This window comes from Panthera leo, chromosome B1, assembly GCF_018350215.1.
Source record: "Panthera leo isolate Ple1 chromosome B1, P.leo_Ple1_pat1.1, whole genome shotgun sequence".
In the NCBI taxonomy this organism is placed as follows: domain Eukaryota; kingdom Metazoa; phylum Chordata; class Mammalia; order Carnivora; family Felidae; genus Panthera; species Panthera leo.
In genome coordinates this window covers 120,675,262-120,697,683 of record NC_056682.1, presented here as the reverse complement: position 1 = coordinate 120,697,683, position 22,422 = coordinate 120,675,262, and the positions used below count along the sequence as shown (strand labels likewise).

At 37.6% G+C, this 22,422-nt stretch overlaps 1 protein-coding gene across 2 annotated transcripts in view; it reads right to left on the bottom strand.

Annotated features, from left to right (window-relative positions):
• The window catches only part of PPP3CA (protein phosphatase 3 catalytic subunit alpha), a 325,261-nt gene that overhangs the window by 3,418 nt on the left and 299,421 nt on the right, over positions 1-22,422 (bottom strand). For both annotated transcript variants that reach the window (XM_042935821.1, XM_042935820.1), the window contains exons 11-12: positions 10,912-10,996; positions 5,555-5,652 (exon numbers count right to left, since the gene is read on the bottom strand). In XM_042935821.1, the coding sequence (XP_042791755.1) occupies positions 5,555-5,652; positions 10,912-10,996 (183 nt within the window). The remainder of the gene's footprint in view (positions 1-5,554; positions 5,653-10,911; positions 10,997-22,422) is intronic.

Genomic DNA, 22,422 nt, shown 5'->3' with positions numbered 1-22,422 from the left:
ATGTTCAGATCAAACTGATGTTCACCTGGTATCCGTTACTGCCTAAATCAAAGAAAAACTCTTTCTTAGTGGATCAGTATAGATATAAGTAAAGTAACGGTTCAAGAATAAGGGGAAAATGCCTTTCATAACTTTCAGCAAAAATGACAGGATTGGTTTGGGCCCTTTTCAGTGAAAGCATGGAATTCTCAAGAGGCAGTATGGATATTTGAGTTTTTTCATTAATTAACCCTTAGTGTGCTCCCGAGATAGACAAGGCATTTGTGCAAGAAACTTAAAGATTTCTTTAGTCAGTGCATGCACCAACCAGTGAGCTGAGAATAAAGTACGTAAATGGGCAACCAATGACATCAGTTTGCTTTACTTCCTGTGATGTGCAAGCCAGATTTCGAAGGGCCAATCACCAGTGCTGAACTGGGCTGCATCTCCATGGCTGATCAAGGACAATCTCATGGTACATTTATCCTCCCCACCTTATATGGTGGGGGGTGGGGGGGTGGGAAGGCAAGTAGTTTCTAGCTGAAATGTTGCCAGCCAGTTCTACAGAAATGTGCAGTGCCTTTTATTAGTATGGATGAGAGTCTTCAAAGATAAACACAGTTGCTTCCAAACTCATTACATGATGAGAAATAGTGTGTTACCCCTCTGCACTTTAAAGGTTAGCAAAATGGTGATTAGTCAATTATGAGAGGAAGAAGATGGGGAAATGGGGAAAGACCAAGGCCCAAAGCAAAGCCTCTTTAATTCTTCTCTAAATTGGTAATAAATTGCAAAATAATAGAGCTGTCTAATGAGCACCCACCCTGAAAACGCAATTATTTTGAAGGACAAAATAGTGGCACAGAGTGGTATTCTATTCTTTTTCTAAGCCACTGTGAATATCATTTCATCATAATGAATAAATGCAAAAGTTTGTCAAACGTGGTAATTTACAGAACGATTTTATTAATTTCAATGGCAAATGAAGAGGCTCTAGGTTTTAAAAGCCAATAGGCTGAGAGCATAGAGATTCAAAATCTAGCTAGAACGATGGATGTGTTCGGAATGGGGCTCCATCTCTACTCAAACTGTCTACCCTGGTACCGAAGAACGTGCTCTGCTGTAGTTGCTGGTCAGACAATGGGTATTAGCAATTTACATTGGTAGTATACTTAACACAACACAGAGTCACAGAAACCACAGAAAACAGCCAAACTATCCACAAGAATGCACACGGCAGATTAGAATTTGCCAAAAGGAATAGAGAATTCCCACGTAAATAGCAGTCGATTCACTGCTATTTAGGAAGCAGTTGTATTTTCTCTTACAGGGCTATCATTTCCCCTACTGTATCCAAATCATATGCAAATTCAACAGTCTAAAGTGGCACTTTTCACATCGTTATCAAAGGACCATCCACACACAATTTTGGGAAAAATAAAAAGTGATCTTGCAAGAACAAAATACAACTGAAGAATTTTGTTTTAAAGGGGAACTTCAAATTATTCTTTTTTAAAAAAAATTTCCAGAGGGTATGGCGGGGATAACATTAAAAACGATTTTGATGCGCAGTTCTCTCATAACTGTGTATTTTTTAAGCCCTTGAATTCAAAAGTAGTTTCTAGAGGGTCAATGCAGTTGTCCTTGAGTAGTGCTAGGGCACAGTGGGTGATGTACAGTTCTTGGTGTCCTCGACAGCACCTAGCACAGTACCTGATTCAAAGCAGACAGTCAACAGTCCGCTGAGTGAGGACTGGATCATCACTGTTCTCGTAATGGCCACTGCCACAGCCACTGGGTATCTCTGAACTCTTTATAGTATCTTGCTGGCGCTAACTGTCCTACAAATACCAGTAGGTCAAAATTTGTAAGACTCACAGAACTGTTGATCTCATGCACAGCTGTCTCATGTTGGGATATTTCTTAGAGACATAAATTAGTGTTGAACTACAACAAAGCACTATTCAAATGAACACTTTTTTTTCTTTTTTGCCAGAAACTTCTGAAGACTAGAATTAATAAAGCTATTTTTCTTCTCTCCTTTTCAGTGCTGACTGAAAATGATTTGAGGGAGGGACATGGTTCAGCTCAAGGAATATTATTTTATGCGATATTTGTCGAAACAGCTGCCATAACCCCCACCCCACATCGTTCAAGATATATAATCCTTTGGTTTTCTGTGACTATACTAGGTTCGTTGTATATACGAAGTCAAACATAGCTTTAAGGGAAAAAAAAACAAACAAACAAACCATAAAAGGACATTTTCCCCTTTAAAGCAAGAACATTTTGGTTAATACTGAGCCACAACTGTTAGCCCAACACCCACACACTCTGTACAAGCTACAGCAAAATAATAATAATAATAATAATAATAATAATAATAATAAAATAATAAAAAAAAATGAATACACCCAGCAGAGCCCTTATCTGTTGCAGGTACAACAGAAAGGGGACTGGCCAATTTACCTTCATCAGCCTCAATAGCCTCAACAGTAGCTGAAGAGAAGAAAGGGGGTGCAAAATGAATGAGAAAAATGAGCAGAGGATTTTTAATTCTAAGAACAAATCAGTGACGTTCAAGGGAGCTCAGAGTATTAATGTTCCTGTAAGTGCTGGATTCTGGCACAGACAACAAAACGGAAACGGTATAAAGAAAGGAAAAACACAACGAAAATCAGTCTATTTTATGAGCTGGATACACCTATCTGAGTGAACTGGTTTTTGTTCCTTAATAAATGACAAAATGATTAACCCTTGAGGAACACAGGACAGTTTTCTTTTATTTAGATGGAATTGGTAAGAGACTAGGTTACTCTAAAATGTACACCTGACACAGAAAGGACAATAAAACCACTGCTATGCCTGGTGATTTAGGATTTTAAAATGCCAGACAAAACGGCAGACCTCGAAGCAATGTCATAACATCAGTGGCATAATTCACACTATTCAATATTAAATAGCGAGATTCCTAGTGCAGCGGAAAAGTGGAGTGTGTGTGTGTGTGTGTCTGCGTGTGCGCGAATTCAGAGGAACAATCCAATCAATGCATCAAATACAACTTGATGGTGTATGTAACTCTTCAAAGACAAACACCGAGCATGTCTAGAGTGGTGAAGGAGAAGGGGAAAATGGAGGCAATGATGTATGGAGTCTGGACTCCCTTTGCCAGGCAACCCAACTTAAAGTCAGTTTTCCTTCCCGGAATACCATCTTTGGAAATGAAATTCCTGAAATGCTATAATCAACTGGTAACATGTCAGTTGCAGTAAGAATTCTATCAGCATTTTAAAGAAGAGGCAGTTTAAATACTGAAACCTCAGCATATTTCAGAGGCAACACTTTAAAAGCCCATTGCTTTATCAGCAATTTTTATAATAAGGTTAGCCTCTGTATTCTCACTAGTACACATGTATGAGCCTTTCCACGTTATTAAGGCTAGTTGATATTTCCCTAATTAAGTGCTAAAATGCAAAACTTCTCTGTAACTCCAAAATGTTTAATATTAAAATTCTACCCCTTGACTTTAATTTGCATATTTCTTATAATTTGAAGTTGTAAGACTAGAGAAACAGCCAAATGTGCACTACAATTTTCTTACAGTGCCTTCTAAATCCCTTAAGATAAAAATGTAAAATGTTTACCACCATGGAGAAAAGCTAAAGAGTAAAGCTTTAAGCAGTTTCTTCTTTTTGACAATTTGAAATCCAGACAGTGGATTTTGAAATTGTTTTAATGTATGTGGTTTAAAATATATAGTGAGTTTTCAAGTTCTCAGGACTAATGGGGTCCCAACCCTTATGTCTATTATATGTGTGTGAGTTTGTGTGTGTGAGAGCTCAACACAGAACAACATGCACCATTGGATTTAACAGAAAGTAACAGAAAAGGAAACCGAATAATCTCAGTTAAAATACAGGTGAAAATCTAGAAACAAAACAAAGAATTTTAAGAACTTAAATAACTTAAGTTCAAAAATAAAGCAAAAAATCTGGAACCGCACCAGCACCAACATATCAGAAATATGCACTGCCCATTATTAAATATATCTTTTCAAAGCAAATGTGGCACACAGTTTCTGATAATACACCTGCTGTACCTTAAAATGTGCTTATCAGAAACTATGCAGATTTCAGTCAATTAGGTAGGTTGCTGTGCATTTTGTGCATATAAATGATTCATTTCTGTTCACTTTTTAGAAAGCATGTTTATTTTGGTGGGAGAAGTCTTGTTTTTTTAAGTTATCAAAATTATTTTTAGATATAAATCAAGGGGAAATGTACTTGGATGTATTTTCCTATCTTCATTTACAAATTTGTGACTTTTTGTGGGAACTAAGACATTGATTTTGGAATAAATTCATATGAAAATAAAGAAAATTATAGTGATGCTGAACATGGCTCTATGTAGCAGGGGTGTGCCTAAGTCAAGTAACCAACCGTAAGAATAGATTCATTTTCTAGATTGAGGGGTAAAGATGGGGAGCGGGGGGGAAGTACACACACACACACTCAAAAAAAGATTCGGGGAAAGATATGGAAAAATAAGCAAGAGGCTGAGATTAGTTTTCAAAATGTTATAGCGTATTTCTGTTTTACTGAGTTTTATTCATTGATTTAAAATCTAATCTAAATTTTCATAAAGTATTATTAAAATTTGACTCTAATTAATGGTAGGATTAGTTAAAATAGCAAGACAAAATTAACAAACATAAAAGAATATATAGTAACTGTGATGTCTGATGTGGTGGCCACTAGTCACATGTGGCTATTGAAAGCAAATTAATAAAAATTAGCTAAAATTAAAAAAATCAGTTTCAGTTCCTTGGTTTGTACTTGCTATATTTCAACTGCCCGATAGCCATATGTTGCCAGTGGCCTCTGTACAGACACAGAAATTTCCATCATCACAAAAATTTCTACTGGACAGCACTCGTCCAGAAAGCTACACATTTTAATAATAATAATAAAAATCTCTACATTAAAGGAAATGTTTTCATTCTTTTCTAAAAATAAAATGTGGTTATATATACTCAGTCTCTTATGTTCTGGATGGAGAAATCAGAGAAAAGACACATAGGACTCCCAATTTCTACTCAAGCAGGTAGCAAAATCACCCTGTTTAATGTTCTTCCATTCTCCACTACAAGCTAGACGGTAACGGATGTGTATTTATATGAGTGTTTATTTTTTCAATCAGACAGCTAACCAGAACATTTAGCAAAAGCGTCATAAAAAAAAAATTGCTTTTAGCAACATAACGGCTCAAAGCTGTCCACGCTATCACGTGTGTAGACAAACCTAAGTGAGTCGTCTCCAGGCGGGGGCTGACTATGCGGTTAGGGTGTACATGAGTGGATGGCGGGCGGCGGGGGAAGCCTGCGTTCCAGGGAAGAGGGTGCTATTCTGTCGGACACGACTGGTCAGACTGATGTGGGGTTTCAGCCCTTCCTCCCGCTGAGAACTGAAGACCAAGGCCAAGGCCGAGTTCAAATGGATGAATGAATCAGGCTAACAACACCCTGGACAGAGATGCCCGGGTACACAGTCCTACCGATACCAGTGCGCCTGCTTACCGCTTTGCAGGGTCTGCTTCCCTCCAGAAAGCACTCCGCTGGGGAGCATGCCCGTGGGAGTCAAGCCTTTCAGCGTTAGCACGCTCTCACTCTCTTCTCTGGAAAGGGACAAGGGGACAGAAGACATTAACTTTTGTTTTCTTTAAAAAGAAAGAAAAGACGTGCAGAGGGGGAGAAATGCATACTAGAAGTCACATCTAGGCTCTCCGGATTTTATTTTCCTTAAAACATAGTACGTATATACTTTTAAATGTTTCTTTCTGAGACAGAGTTAGAGAGCAAGCAGGGGAGACGCAAAGAGAGAGGGAGACAGATCCCAAGTAGGCTCCATGCTGTCAGTGCAGAGCCTGAGTTGGGGCTTCAACTCACGGAGGGTGAGATCATGACCTGAGCCAATGTCAAGAGTCAGACACTTAACCGACTGAGCCACCCAGGAGCTCCTAAACATAGTATATTTTTATACATTCATATAAAAGTAATGTGTCAAAGCATAGTTGCTCTGATAGAGTTTATAATTATATGCTTGTGCAAGTTCAGCCTCTTCGGAGTCCTGAATTCACATTTTCACATTTTGCAAGCAGGCATTCAGGATATAGAGTGTTTGCTGGGCACCCTCTGTTGATATGTTAAATATGTTAAAAATGAGCCATGGAGAGTTCTGAGGTAAGTTTTCCAGCCAAGGCTCAGCCCAAGTAAGTGCAACTGACTTCTCTTGGGAGAGAACACCAAAGAGTGTGTGTGTGTGTGTGTATATATATATATATATATATATATATATATATATATATATATAAAAGAGAGATTTTAAAAAACTCCGTGGTTTATGGATTACAGCACCTAGCAGGTACATTCAGGGCCTATTAAGTAATTTTGACATCACATCATGAGCGCACAAATAATGACAACCAGACAGTAAAGCAACCGGTAACATTTCCTACCTTTTCTGTTCAACAGTCTCTTTCCCCACGGATTTGCTAATATGACATTATTGTATTGCTCATCGTGACAACTGTTTTACAGTCTTACGGACATCATCATTTCGATTATATTTATTAGCCACAGCACTATTAATCACTTTGACTTATTAATAAATAACAATTATTAAATAACCATAAAATGGGAATAATACACATAGCAGAATAATTCCACATAGCAGAAACTGTAATCCTACATAATCTGAAAAAATGTTATTATATATATATACACACACACACACACAATGTTTACAATATGTAGAACTACCAATGCCACATTTTTACGAAGATGTCTAAGGTGACCCAAACAGAATTCTTTTTTAAAAAGTTTATTTATTTATTTTGAGAGTGAACGAACAGGGGAGGGGCCAGAGAAAGGAAGAGAGAATCCAAAGCAGCATAGAGCCCAATGCGGGGCTCCATCCCAAGAACCGTAAGATCATGACCTGAGCCAAAATCAAGAGTCAGATGCTCAACTGACCAAGCTACCCAAGCGCCGCCCCCCCAAACAGAATTCAAAAGTTATTCCCCCAAACCTACTACTTCTGCAGCCTTTCTTCAACTTCATCTTTTAGTTAAGCTTAACGCATCACCCCTTCACTCCTATCCTCTCTCTTTCTACCCCCCTGCACCTTCACTCAATCAGCACACCTTGAGGGTAGAGCCCTCACGGTATTTTCAGGATCTTACCACTTCTCTTTTTAAGACAGCTTTATTGAGTATAATTAACATCTCAACATTATTCATCCATTTAAAGCATCTGACGCAATCAATTGTTTTTAGTGTATTCGCAGAGTTGTGAAACAATCACCATAACCAATTTTAAAATATTTTCATCACCCCAAAAAGAAATCCCCCCAGTATCTGCATGGCTCACTACCTCCCTGCCTTCAAATCTCTGCTCAAGCATCACCCTCTAAGTGAGGACTTCCTTTAGAAGCTACTTAAAATAATATTCACCTTCTATTCTCCCTATCTTTCCTTGCTGATTTTATTTTTATCTAAAGCACTTATGACCCCTGAAAAACTATACAGTTTATTTATTCTCTTGTTTTTTTAAGTATCTAAACCAGAACGGCACTTAGTACATAGTCCCCATTCAAAAAAACATTTACAAAAAGAATGAGTAAAAGGAAAATAGAATGGAGAATGGCAGTGTTATCCATATTTTAGATTTCTATATCCTTTACTGCAGTTTAAAAATATTAGGTTTGAGATGTTTACAAATCGTTGTGTACCCTCATACAGGTATTGCAACCTTTTCAGGCTTCTGTTGTCAAACCAGTAGAGGTCACATAAAGAAAAAATATCTTAAATGCTAATATATGGATTTGGAAATTGGGAGTATCTCTAAACAAATGAACTGGGTGGCTCAGTTGGTTGAGTATCTGAGTCTTGATTTCGGCTGCAGTCATGATCTCATGTTCGTGAGATGAGCCCCATGTCAGGTGCTATGCTGACAGTGTGAAACCTCCTCGGGATTCTCTCTCTCCCTCCCTCTCTGCCCCTCCCTGCTTGTGTGCGCTCTCTCTCTATCTCGAAATAAACATTTAAGAAATTAAAAAAAAAAAAAAGAAATGAACATATATTTTTCTTTGCATTCATATTCACAATCAGGCTTCTTGTACCACCATTCCCATTCATTCATTACACTTTAAAACTTTCAGCTTCGCAAATTCCTTTCATTTCTCTCTTCCTTTGTATCTTTCCTCCTATGGCCTAATTTGCTCGGATTATTTCAGTGGCTTCCAAAATGTCCCCCCTGACATCAGTTAGTCATCATGTTAATCAGTCTTCACACTGCCAGGAACATGGGTTAAAGCATGCCTCTCATCCTTTGAAAAGCATCCCATGACGCTCAATGCCTACACACAGAAAACGAAATACTTTACCGTGCTATGCAAGCCTTTTCAGGATCTGGACTCAAAAACATTTTCAGATCCACTTTTCCCTAGATTCCTCACTTACCTTCATGTCTTGCCACGCAGCTCTTCTGAATTCTCAGGATTCACTGACCATATCATTCAAGTCAGACACTCACTAGTACTGCTCACTAACTGAGTTTGCACACGGTGCTTTGCTGCAAGGTTGCCGTGTGGATTACTGTCAAATGCATGCACCACGAGGCCTGACACCAGGCACTTAGCAAGTGCCCATAAAGCATTGCTTTTAGGACCCAGTGACTGTATTCTTGATGACTTCTTAGCCTTCAGGCATGCCTTTACCACAATTCAGCACCTAACGGCATCCAGCCTATCCTTCCCAGTATTCGTCTTCACTGTCAACCTCTTCACGAATGTTTTTTTTTTTTTCAGGGAACAGAAGAGCTCCATGGAGCCCTGTCCTCTTCCACAGGAGAGCATCCCTTCATGTATTTAGCACACGTTTCATTGTCTTAACTTAGTTTGTTGTCAACGTGTCTGTCATTCCAATTCGGTATTTGTTGTGCCTAACTCAGTGTATCGTACACATTGAATACCCAGTCATTACTTACGATGCTTACTTACTAAGCTTTCTCTGGCTATGACCCCCCTTCATTCTTCAGATTTAGTATAGATGCTTTTAATATAGGAAAGCAATAAAATATACCTTGTTTGTATTTTCCATCAATGTGTGCAATCTCAGTCAAGTCACTGATCATCACGGGGTGCAAATGGACCATTTCTCAGACGGATACATCTTAGGTATCCATAGGCAGCGGACTGCAGGGACTTTGCAATTTTAAGATGTAGCTATGATTCTCCAGCATGGCCCCTCCCACCTTCATGTGGTTTGAAGACTAACATAGATGGAAACCAAATTTTTATATTAAGAAAGGCTTCTCCTTTTTCCTTAAATATACTTTCACTTGGAAATTTTGGAGCTGTTTGCTTCCCCTTCAGATGACAAAAATAAAATAGTGTTTATTTGTAAATCTGAGGCATGGTAAACAAGCAAGTGACAATGGAGAGGTAGCTGTCGAGCTTATGATCTTCACATGGTTTCCTGCCCCCATGGGACACTTTCCCAGCCACACAGGCCTCCTTGCTGGTCCTCAAAACTGCTGGTTTCTAAGAATCTTTGCAGTTTTGCCTTAAACATTCTTACCTCTGTATCTTCATGAAGATCACCCCCCCACACACACCACTTACCACTCAAATGCTATTAATTCAGAAGGTTCTTTGTTGGCCACATACTGAAAGAAGTGTCTCATCTCCCACTTGCCATCCCCTTGTACTGCTTTTCTTCTTCAAGGTACCTAATCAGCGCTTTAAGTTTTATTGGATTTATTACTGAATGAATGAGGGAGTCCTGAAAATTCGGTCAGGGATAAAAAGCCTTGGAGCAGAGGCAGCCTCATTCATTAGGCTGTGAGGGGGGCAACGATGCTCTATTTTCAGCTTTAACACGACTTTGCAGAATTTGGCTGGCCAACACAGAGCTATTGTTGGCTTTGATTTGGTGTCTTTAAGAAAGAGTGATATTGCTTTTCATCTTTGTCATGGCTCCCTGCTTTTGGCATCGAGCTGTTTAGTTATTCTTTAGTGATTCTACCAGGAGTGCATTAGAAATAGCAAGGAGAGAAATCAAAAGGGCCCATGTAGCTACTCTGGGAGGAAAAATTGACACAAAAAATTGGCAAAACTTAGGTTATGAATCATACAACACGGAAATGGACTATTTCTCAAGGTATTCCTATTTACCCTTGTAGATGAGTAATTGTGAATTGACCACATACGGCTCACATATAAACATATTATATTTCAAAGCAAATTTTTTTTAAGAGAAGTATGAGTTACTTTGTTTTATCTAAGAGTAGATAATAGAATTTATATATAAAGAAAAGTGTAGTTAATTCTCTTTAGGAAAATACTTGTTTTCTAAACGCCAGATCAATAATAACATGATTCAGGATCTATTTAAAAAATAACTACTACATGTGAATTGTAACATTAAATAGTTATTTTTTCTCTCTCCATGATTCATTAGAATAATATATGTTCACATGAACAAGCTCTATGGTAAATGTTCATTTCCTAGAAATCTAGTGAAGTGTACCTGATAAATTCATCTTTTACCACAGAGCCAGAATGAAAAGTAAAATGAATTATAACAGCTTCCCTATATCACTGCAAGTTCAACCTATTGTGTTTTAAAGTCCAGCAGCGAACAGGATGACAAAACAGGAATCAGTCCATTTGGTGGCTTTCTCTACAGAAATAATTTGGTATATTTCAGTTTGACTAAGATAGTCAGGAATGAACAATTCCATTTAAAAGAAAAAAAACCTAAGGAAAAGCAAATATTTTCCAGTAAAATAAGTTACGAGATTAAAGTATCAGAATGCTTATTAAGTGACACATAAGCACATTCAAAACAGAAATACGGGTACGATGATCCCACCTGAGAACTGAGAACACTCGGGCCATTTTGCCTATTGCTCGGATCTTGTTCCTTATCACCTCCTTCCGGGCTGCAGCTGTTGCGCCTATATTTTAAAACAGAATTAAGTAGTCAGTGACCTTTTATCTAACTGTAATTATCTTACAAATTTAAAGCTACAACCGACTATATAGTAAGCCAAGCCATCTCTGCATACCGTGCCCCCCCCAAAAAAAACCACATGGATTTATCTGTGAATTAATTTTATTTTACTTTATTCAAGTTTATTTATTTACTTTTGAGAGAGAGAGAGAGAGAGAGAGAGAGAGACAGGCAGAGACAGGGAGAGAGAGACAGAATCCCAAGCAAACTCCACACTGCCAGCACAGAGACTAATGCGGGGCTCGAACTCACAGATGGTGAGATCATGACCTGAGCCGAAATTAAAAGTCAGACACTTAATCAACTGAGCCACCCAGGTGCCCCCTGCGAACTGATTTTAAAAACCTATGCATCTGGCTATTAATACTTGGATGTGGCTCTTGAGAGGTCCCCAAAATGCCAAGAGCAACTTTTGAGATTTCCAAGGGGGCGGGGGTGGGTAAAGAGCTGAAAAATCATGGTGCTGACAGGGTAGGTTCCTACCCTCCTCTTCTAATGGAATTCCCTTCTCTTCTGTTTATACAGAGACCGTGTGTATTGGCAGGAAGAATCAAGTGAGTCACCAGGATTTTCTACTCATTTCCGGACCTCTCCATGCTAGGAAGACTACTTTAGGAAACTGTCCTTTGGAAAGTTCTCTCTTGAAGTGACTAGGGAGTGTCAACTCCCTAAGTTCCCTGAAGCATCATGTTTGTTATTTAACCACCATAAAACATTTGTTTACGCATTTGATACTTTTTCATCTTCTGTTGGTTCCCAAATTCTAGAGGGAAAAATGGAAAACTGCCAATTTGGATTTAGTGAGAGATGGTGGCACATGGCTTGTATTTTAATACTTATGTAAAAAAGTTACACATAGGTTTGTCTGAGTAACTTTTACCACTTACTCCATTTTCCAAATGAAAAAAAAAAATCAATCTACGTAGGTTATTATTACTACAAACATTATTATTATGTTTTGAAAATAAGCCTGTATGGGTTTAGTGAATCCATTTTTTTTTTTTTTTTATTAAATTCCACAAGCATGTTTGGAGAAGTGTAAATCACAGGAAAACATCTCGCTTAAGATTTTTATAATCCAAAGTAAAGGGGCTGAGATACCATTTTGTCCATTATATGGGTCTTCGTAGAAAATGTTAACACAAGAAGATTGTTCCTCTAGTTCTACTACCATGAACAGAAATACAACAAAATATTCTTCTCAGATAATATTGGAAAGGTTCCTAATCCAAATGAACAGTTTAACTTGCTTAGAGACTGCAGTCCATGGGTGATCATTGGTGTAAGTTTTCATCTTTTAATCTGAGATACGGACAAGCTTTCTGACCTTTCTGGAAGGAGAGATTTCTGCTTTTTCTCTTAGAGGGTTTTTAAGAATGTGATCTGGAATCTTTTGCATAGTTTGATCAGAGTCAAACAATTAATCACCACCCTAATATTTCTATACTAAAGAAAACTCACATCAAAACTCATACCATGTTGAACTGCCTGGGGGAAAAACCTCTGCTTTTCTTTCCCCCCAAGGAAAATGAACACATAACGGGCCACTGTCTTCTCCTGAGTAAGAGAAGAAGTGATATTAACGCACACCCATCTCACTACCCATGGGTGTTCCCCACAAGGTATGTACCCAGTGAGCTGGTTTCTTCACTTTGTCTTCCTGACCTGAAAGCCTTCAAATAGCCCATATATCAGGCCAATTATTTCTCTCTTGTGGCAATCACATCATGGTAGGTATCTCCCAACATACTGATTGGCAGAACTTACTATAGCCAGTGATTCTGCCTGTAGATGAATAGAGAAAACCATTCTCCAATCCAGTCTTTCCAATGATGAAGTGAAACCATGGATTCTCATTCACTAAGTTCCTTGAATTATACTCTGTTTTCCAGAACATTTGAGGAGAAGATAGGACATGCATGGGATCTCTGCCTCAAACTTTATCCTGGGTTTCTAACAATTTTTATTACTTATGATTTGTAATTAAGATTCTTTATACAACAAATCCTGTTCTGGAGACCATCTAAAAGTCTAGGTTTTTGTGCCTGCATTGTAGGTAATTTATGCTCAAGAGGCTACTAAAGAACATGTGTTAGGAAAAAAAGTAGGATGGCAATTAGTCTCCTTAAGGCTTTTTTCTTATATGTATTTTTTTCAGTTACATTCTGCTCAGAGTCTAACACTGCTGTTCCTACTCCATATTGACTATTTCCAGTCTGTTTGACTCAATGCTCTCAGAGGTCATGATGAGCTAAGTGAGGGAAAAGATTCTGACCCTCTCCAACACACAGTATGGCCAGATCACAAAATCCATCAAACAGACACAAAGAATGTAAAACGTGGGTGAGCTCCAAAAGTGGCAACTATATTTAGAAGCACAGTAAGAAAAGAAGCAAGAAGGACTGGTTAGAAACAAAATTGTACATATTTAAGAGAAATGAGAAAGGAAAAACATAAAATAAAACAAGTGAAAACTATAGAAGAAGGATAATTTCCCAGAAAATTTTCAATAAAGGGCTTGCAAAAACCATAAGCAGGGCCCTAAGTTGGAAAGGGAGGGAAATAAATTATATAGAGCTATCCTCTTCAGCTCAGTGTTAGTGGATTCTCAGAAAAATGCTCAAATAAATTCTGAATTTTAAATGTAAAATGAGCATTCTGATAGAGCCATTTTATCATTCCTTATTTTTTTCAGATCCAATGATTTACTGAAGAGCATGTAACCAGTATTCTACTTTGTGCAATCACAGTCGTGCTCCTAATAAATGGTGATGCACAGCGCATTACGGCAGTTTTCTTTTCCTTTTATTTATATTCAAGTTACTTAACATACAGTGCAGTCTTGGCTTCAGGAGTAGAACCCCACGATTCATCTGTTACATATGACAGCCAGTGCTCATCCCGAAAAGTGCCCTCCTTAATGCCTATCACCCATTTAATCCATCCCCCCAACCCAACCACTTTTCTTAATGAAGAAATGCTATCTTTTTAAAATTTCTCAATAACACAGATAAGTAAAAAGCTTTACTACTCCTTTTATAAAATTGGAACATACTTACTCAAAAAATCAAAATTAGCCTAATCATAAACAGCATAAAGAGACATACGAAATGAATATGTCTTGAAGTTTTATCCTGGGGATTGTTTTCAATATTTTCCAAATATTGAGAATCAAAATTAAACTAATGCCAAACTTTGGTAACCTCACAAAAATGTAAAATACTCAAATAGGGACACTTGGGTGGCTCAGTTGGTTGAGCATCCACCTCTTGATTTTGGCTCAGGTCATGATCTCACAGTGGTGAGCCTTCTTGGGATTTTCTCTTCCCCTTTTGCTCTCTGCCCCTCCCCCTGCTTGTGTGTGCACTCTCTAAATAAATAAATAAATAAATAAATATTAAAAAAAATAAAAAATAAAATACTCAAATAAAATAGCTGAGTTAATATGTAATTGAACTTAAAGGGACTGAAAAATAGTGGGGTAGATTTAAGTTCAGATACAAAGATCCTTGTATACTTAGCATTATTCCTGATTTCTGGCATTTTCCAAATGCAGAGCCCCAAATTGGGCTCTGTGCTGATAGCATGGAGCCTGCTTGGGATTCTCTCTTCCCTTCCCTCCTACCTGCTAACACACTCTCTGTCAAAATAAATAAATAAATAAATAAATAAAAAAGAATAAAAAAAAAGAATATAACATTTTAACTTGAAAGTCTAAAACTGCAAGGAACATTTCATATGTTTTTAAAAAATTAGTCATTTTAAGTAAAATTACATTTTGCGTTTCCATTCTAGTAATTCCCACTTCTTTTTTGAGCACTTCTCTCTCTACAACTTTTAACTTCTAATCTTTCATGCCTGGGGTGTTATGCTACTCTATCCAGAACATAGGCAATCATGCATACTCAATTTTCCTCAAAGTGGAAGAGGCTAATGTATAGACCAAGGGAATCTTTAAAGACCTGCTTTCAACACGTGTCTTTTCTGACCTTAACTTGGCACCTGGCCGACTTCTCATGAAGTTTTAAAGGCATCCATGCCAAGCCAAGCGGCTTGCTGAGTGGGTGCTGTATCCCCACAAGGCGGATTTCAGCTTCTAAGGGGACTGGGAAACTGCAGCAGCATTGTTGCAACGAGGGGCCAGGTGCTAGGGTGAAGAGAGATTCTTACCACATGGGACACCCGCCACACGTCACAGATGCTCCGCATCTGGCCCACAGCTCCCATTGAGCTACTATGGCAAGTTCCTCAGTGTTCACTGAATTAGAGAACGTGGGAAGTGCTGGATAGAATGCAGTTTATTACCAAAAGCATGTATTTACTAGGTGTTCTGGTGAGTCTCTCCCATATAACCTTCTATGCGCCAACCACCAGCAACAGAAATACGGATTAAGCATGATCTCTGCTTTAGGAAATCGCGTGAACAATGACAACAGAGTGTGACAAATAGTGTGCGCGTAGCAGTGGTGTGCCCGAGCTGGCTTGTGTCCACTAGTGAGAGTAGATGGAGGGCATCTCCTCTTAACTCCACGTTGGTAGCCTGAATCAGCGGCAGGGAAGAGGTTTTATACCATGGAAAGCTACAAAAGCCACAAACTAGGGCCATTTCTCCCCTGCAGGAAGGGTAGTCAAACATGTACCAGCACGTCACTGAAAGTAGGTGTTCATTGCCTGGAGGCACGAGAAAAAAGGTCACTGAAATCATGACAGTTGAAGGATCTTGAGGGATAAGTAAAAGTGAGAGAACAAGGAGAACTGGGTCTTCTCCATAGAAGGAAGACAATTCTTAAACTTTTGGAGGCTGCAACAAGCCATGTTGTGTTGAGTGGTGGTGAGAGGTCTGGTGTGAATGGAGCCGGGCATGCTGGGGTGAGGCAAGGTGAGAGGAGAAACAGGGGCTCCCCGGACCAACCTGTTAAGGCGAGCACATACTAGCACCCTTGCAGTAGTGATTAACAGAACTTACTTTGTCACTTTCACTTATCTACCAAAAAAAAAGAAAGAAAGAGATGAACTGATGGAGAGGTAGATAGATATGTGACAAGGCAAATACTAGTAAAACCTTGGTTTGTGAGCATAATTCACTTCAGAAACATGCTTGTAATCCAAAGCACTGGTATGTCAAAGCAAATTGCAAGAACCATTGGCTGAGTTGTGATCATGTGATGTTCGGCGTTATGTACTGCTCGTTTGGCAAAACACTGCTTGTTTATCAAGTTAAAATTTGTTAGAAATGTTTGCTCATCTTGTGGAACACTCGCAGAACAAGTTACTTGCAATCCAAGGTTTTACTGTATAATCAAATGTTAATTGTGGAAAGTCATGAGTACGTGGATATTGACCATACAATTGTTTCAACATTCTTGTATGTTTAAAACATTTCATAATAAAATGTCAAAAAAAATAATATTTGGAAGAAGCTTGGTTTAGAGAGAAAAGGGAGCAGCTTCGAGAAGCAGATGTCTCCATCCTGCCCTTTGTGTTACATGGGGAATGGGTGAACTTGCCAAAGGAAGCAATAAAGAAAAGTTCTCAATGCAGCTACATGCAACCCATCCCTTCTCCAAACCGCTCTAGGAGAAAATTGGCCTGGTAGGTTTTGTTTTATATGCCCAATCCAACAGAATCTAATTGCTTTCAATATCTTTTTGTAATTGTAAGAAATGAAGATGATGAACAACATAAAATTTTATACTCAAATGTCTCATAAAATAGGAATATTTTCATATTATTAGAATGTGAAAAAGTTCCTTTTCATAAAAAGCAGAAAAAAGTGAGGTATTCACTCTTTAATGTAAACAGTACCAGAAATTCTCCACTTCATTATTAAATGGGCCTCAGTTTTTATTATTTAGGTTTCTTTCTTTAAAGGCCTTTTAACTAATATAAATATATTCCTAGCATATATTTTTAAATAAAATATGTTATATACGAAAGTGCACATATATACTAACATTTTGCACTTTTTCAAAGGAAAGATATTTTAAGAACTACATATTACTAGTAGGCTTTAAATCTGTAACTTTTAAATTTAGATTCTAACAAACTAATAGAGGTTTGAAACACCACCTTTCCAAATTTGTTAAAAGCTAACAAAGTTTATCTATTTAGGAAGTTTATTCTATTTGAAAGTAAAATTTTTATCATGTTTCATTATTATTAAGCAGAGTTTCGATGTACCCCCCAGATATTATTTTTCATCAAGTAGAGCAATTATTGAATCTGAAAAAAGGCTATTGATGGAATGAAGCATGAAATGTTGAGATAAAAAAAAAAAAAGTATCTTGTGTTACATTAAAAACAAAACTAGTTAGGTTTTCATCCAAAATCAGCACCTTTGAAGTACAAGATATAAAACAAATAAGAGTCGTCAGATGCCTCTAAATACCTTGCATAACTGTTTTGTTTTGTTTTGTTTTGTTCTTTTTACAGATGAAGATGAAACCATAAGTATACAGACTATCTTATTTAGGAGAATACATGTCCCAAATTGGCCCCTATAAAGCTAGGAAGGCAAACCATGTGACATAATCCCTAAACCTTATTCTTTCTTGTCTTTTCTTTCCCTGACCTAGTTTAGCAATAACAAATCTTGAGCTTCTATTTGCCAACAAAGTGATGCTATCTAAAAGTTATTTAGACATCCACCTGCTTTGCCCTTGGCCATGAGTGTGACAAAGGGCTTTACTACATTTTCCTACATTATGCCAGGCATTTCAGTCCTTGGATTTAGGAACAGCACCATAAGCACTGAGTAACTTAACTTTTACATTTTTTTACTCTTGCATGTACAAAAGAGTATCCTCCAAAGTATACTATTCCCGCCTCCAAACTTAAATAGTTGTAAAGAATATAATATCATCGACACTGCCATTTTCAAGTGAAATGACTACATTACATTTCTTTTTACTGATGGCCTATAAATATCACAGCAATTTCATCCCACCATCATCCATTTAAAGAAAAAATTCCATGAACAAGATACTCACTGATATTTAGAAATCTTACATGTGTCCTTTTTTCCTTTGAAATTGTATTTCCACTTCCCTGATTTTACTCTAGTGAATTGTATATCGATACTTTATAATATTTTTATAACTGCATAGTACTTTGTCAAAAACATGTTTCCAAGTCTAAATTAAATGTATTTTTTGGACATTTCCTGACACATTGCCTTAAGTGTTCACAAATTCCTTTGTAATCAATATCACAACTATTAGTAGTGCATAATTGAGCTAGATAGCACAAATCTATGATAAATATTTAAAAAGCATAAAAATACAATTTTATTGGATTGCATCCCTTAATGACAAGGATAGGAGGGGGTTACACTGCTTTGATTAAGGATACTTCCTAGATGCTGAGTTTTTCCAGCATCTCTCTGTTGGTACACCAGTACTAAACATCTCAAGGGGAGGTTCACAATGATTGTGGCTTGGGAGACCTATGCTTTGTTATTAAATTGGGAGAAGGGCAATTGAGAAAGAAGAGGTGGAAAAGAAGAAGCTGCAATGAGGCCTGCAGCCTCCAGCTCAGGTGAGTTTTAGGAAAGAGGACATTTGGAAGCCGAGGAATCGAAAATGGATTCCCTTACAACTCCTCTTGCAACATCTTTGGGTAACACCAGTAGTACAAATATTCTAGCATGAAGACTGAGATAACTCAGTTTCTAGAGTTGATAGTTGCTGGAAGATCTCCTGGACTAGCCATAACTTGAAAATCTGCATTGCTCGACCACTCTTTGGACTAGTCCAAAGAGATTGTTAGGTGTTGGCCCTTACAAATGGCTGTACATGTGCTTATGGAGGTTATCCCATTAGGCGGGAAAACACATTCAGGATCCCAAATTTTAAAAATTCCTATAAAACTTCATTTTTTTGAAGGTTATAACCTAAAATGTTTGGAATGCCTTTTTAACTTTGATTTTAATTCTACCATATTATATACCCAGAGGTGGTAAAATTGGGATAAAATGGCTACCCACTTTAAGTCACTCCAAACCACATATTCTGAATTTTCCCCCTATATTTTTTAGTTCAATGAAAATCTCAGCATATTATAGAACCTGCAATCGTGTCATATTTGGCATAAGACTATTCTGTCTTGGATCCCATTTTGAAAGCAACAGATGATCCTTTAAATGATATTTTTTTAAAATAAAAAGTCTCTCCTGTGTAATGGATTTTAAGAAAGGCCAGTACAGCCTAGACTGTTTTTTTTCCCCCACTTCTTTTGTCATAAAACATAAACGAACTATTTGGATAGGAAATCTTAAAAATATACAGACTACTCCCAAATGTCAAATAACTGTCATTATTTGGTTATCCTACATAATTAAAAGTTACTTCTGTTTACAAGCTTTAATTTGATTCTGTGGACTTTTGTTCTCTGAGACATTGTGTTCCATCTGTTCAGTGATTCCTCAGTAGAGCCACAGAAATTGGCTATCAGGCATAATTCTAACTTGGGTAAAAATTAAAGACCTTAAAATAGACCAGAGAACTTCCGTTGATTTTTTAAGAAATTATCACATATTCAAACTATGCCTGACAAAGAACATTTGAGTTTGTTTATATTTACCAAAGTAGAACCTAAAAAGATGTGGAATCCTAGTTGGATTGGCCTCTCATCATGACAGAAACACATCAATTTTGTAAACTGACAAGTGAAAATAAAAGCAAAATGGGGGCACGGAGGTGCCTCAGTCGGTTGAGCATCTAACTCTTGATTTTGGCTCAGGTCATGGTCTCACCATCATGAGATCAAGCCCCTTGGGCTCTGCACTGGGTGGGGAGTCTGCTTAAGATTCTCTCTCTTTCTGCCCCCCCCCCCCCACTTGAATAATCTTTCTCAGTCTCAAAATAAAAAATAAAAATAAAGAATTTAAAAAAGAAAAATAAAAGCAAAATGAAATAAGATAACAAATGTGAAGTTAATAATTCAGACCTACTGTCTTCAGGAGAAACAATCATAATGTCTGGGTGTTTAATCTATCAAGGATTATTCTGGGTAGATGAGGGCAGAACAGTTCAAAAAGGTATCTATTAAGGACCTAATTATGCATATATGCCAAATGCTGAAAGAATGCATTCAGAACAGAACTTAATTCTGGACTCATGCATTTATAAATTTATCAAATGCTAGGACTGTATTTAAATGTTATCTCTGAAATTTATCAAATGCTAGGACTATATTTAAAGGGGGGAAATGGACAGAGTAAAGTATTATGTTTCATTGTCCCATGTGTCAAACACTAGCTAGAAAGGTAACTGGGCACCATCTTATAGCACAATGAAAAAGCACACTGAGATACATAAAGCAACTCCTTGGTCTGACAGTGGAGGACCCTGAGGCATAAGCATGTATTGAGCTTATCTAAAACAAAGCCACTCAAAAGTCTTCTGATGCTATTCAAGATCTAGGTGGGTGTTGTGTCAGTACGTGGAGGGTGTGGTGAGGTTTTGCCCAAGAAGAAGAAATAAAGAAAGGAGCATTAGGTTCTGGCCAGTGATCAGTGCACAGGCTTGCAAAGATAACTTAAACGTTTAAGACTTTAACATCACTTAAAGATATTATTCTCTTATCAGAGGAAAGGGATATGCCAATCAAAAAGGTACCAATGGGCCACAGAGGCAGAGTAAGGAAGAGAATCTGAGGCAGACATCTGAAATGTCTAGGGAAGTAGTGTCCAGGGAGCAAAAGACCTTCCAGTGTTCTGGCCCTAGTGAGGGCTTCAGATCATAAAATAGCTGGCTCATTCACTTCCCTTAGGACCTGAAGAAATTGACATGTGGGAGGTAGAATAGAACAGTGGTGAGGAACCTCTACTCTGGAGTAAAAGACCTGGGGTTTCAGCTTCTCCATTCACTAGCTGTGCTGTCCTGGACAGATGACTAGGTTTTGTCATGTCCATGTTCCTCATCTATAAAGTGAGGAATGTTCAAAGTGCTTTATTTGCATTATTTCATATAATCCTAGCAACAATCACATGAGGAAGTATTATTGGTTTCCATTGTCCTCAGGATGATTCTAAGGAACAGAAATGGTTGGCCTAAGGTCAACCACTGAGAGTGCAGACCCAGAGCCAAAATTCATTACCGTAGCGGGTTGTTTGATCCACTTCATAGGAGGGTGGAAGAATTAAATAAGTAATGGGTTCACTCGCTCTTAACATTCAACAAACACACATGCCACATACTGTGCTACCTACTAAAGCACTTAGCACAGATCTTTGGTACATGAGAGGTACTCAAAAATGTTTGCTATAATTATTAAGAAGAAAGAAATGCTTGTGCAGACATGGATATTCCAGTTCTTCTAAAACTCACACTTCTCTCTGTAAATTAAAACAATGATTGTGTGATATTCCTTAATATCAAGCTCCCTAAGTTGGGGCCATGGTTGTGTTTTGTGCCAACCAGGCTAAAGGCTGTGTCCCTAGTGGCACATTCACTAGGGAAAATGGTGGCAGACAGCTGGCTTCATTTTTGGTAAAAAAAAAAAAAGAAAAAGAAAAAAAAAGGAACATTTCAAAAATTTGGGCTGACCAAATAGAATCAAGATTTCTATTTCTGTGGAGGGCTGAGAAAAAGTAGGAGAAAAGTTTTATGACTTCTCATAAGTGAAGAGTAAAGAGGAAGGAATAACAGCTTTTTAGAAGGGCAAAAACAAACAACGCTCCGAGAAAAATATTTTTAAAATCTAGATTTTCTGAACACTTATTTAACTCTTTCATCGAGCCCTTAAACTCGCCATCAGAGATCAAACAATTACCATCAAGGGAATGCCTGAAAAACATTGGCCTCCCAACAACTCTGTCTTCAGTGGTTCCATCAACTAATAATTATTCTCACATAAGTATAATCTTCAGGCTGACAACTTGGACCTATAAAATGCCTTAGTACAAAGAGAAACATGAAAGCTCTGGCAAAAACGGAAGAAGAACTATCTTATTTTCTCCCAGTATCAATTTTCAGCAAGCTTACATTACCACTATAGTCCCCTCTGTGAAGAATACCCCTTTCACATACCAATTACTTGAACCTTGTTTGTGAGAAGTGATGCTTTTCTAAAATAGAGACATATGTATACACAAAATCTTTGCCTTCATTGAGGAGAAAGAGCTGTCTACTTCGATGCTTTTCAAGTAAAGAATATATTAAGCTTTATAGAGCACACACTTATTTCCCTTCTTATGATGCAACATGGATTTCTTTCTCAAATACATTCATTTGAAGTGTATGCTTAGATATACAATAGCTAATGTTTAGTATAAGTTGACCATGTCACCAGTGGCTTAAGAAAGGCTCAAATACTACAAAAATTAATGATTTTTAAACCTATGCAAAAATACTGTAGATGAGTAACATA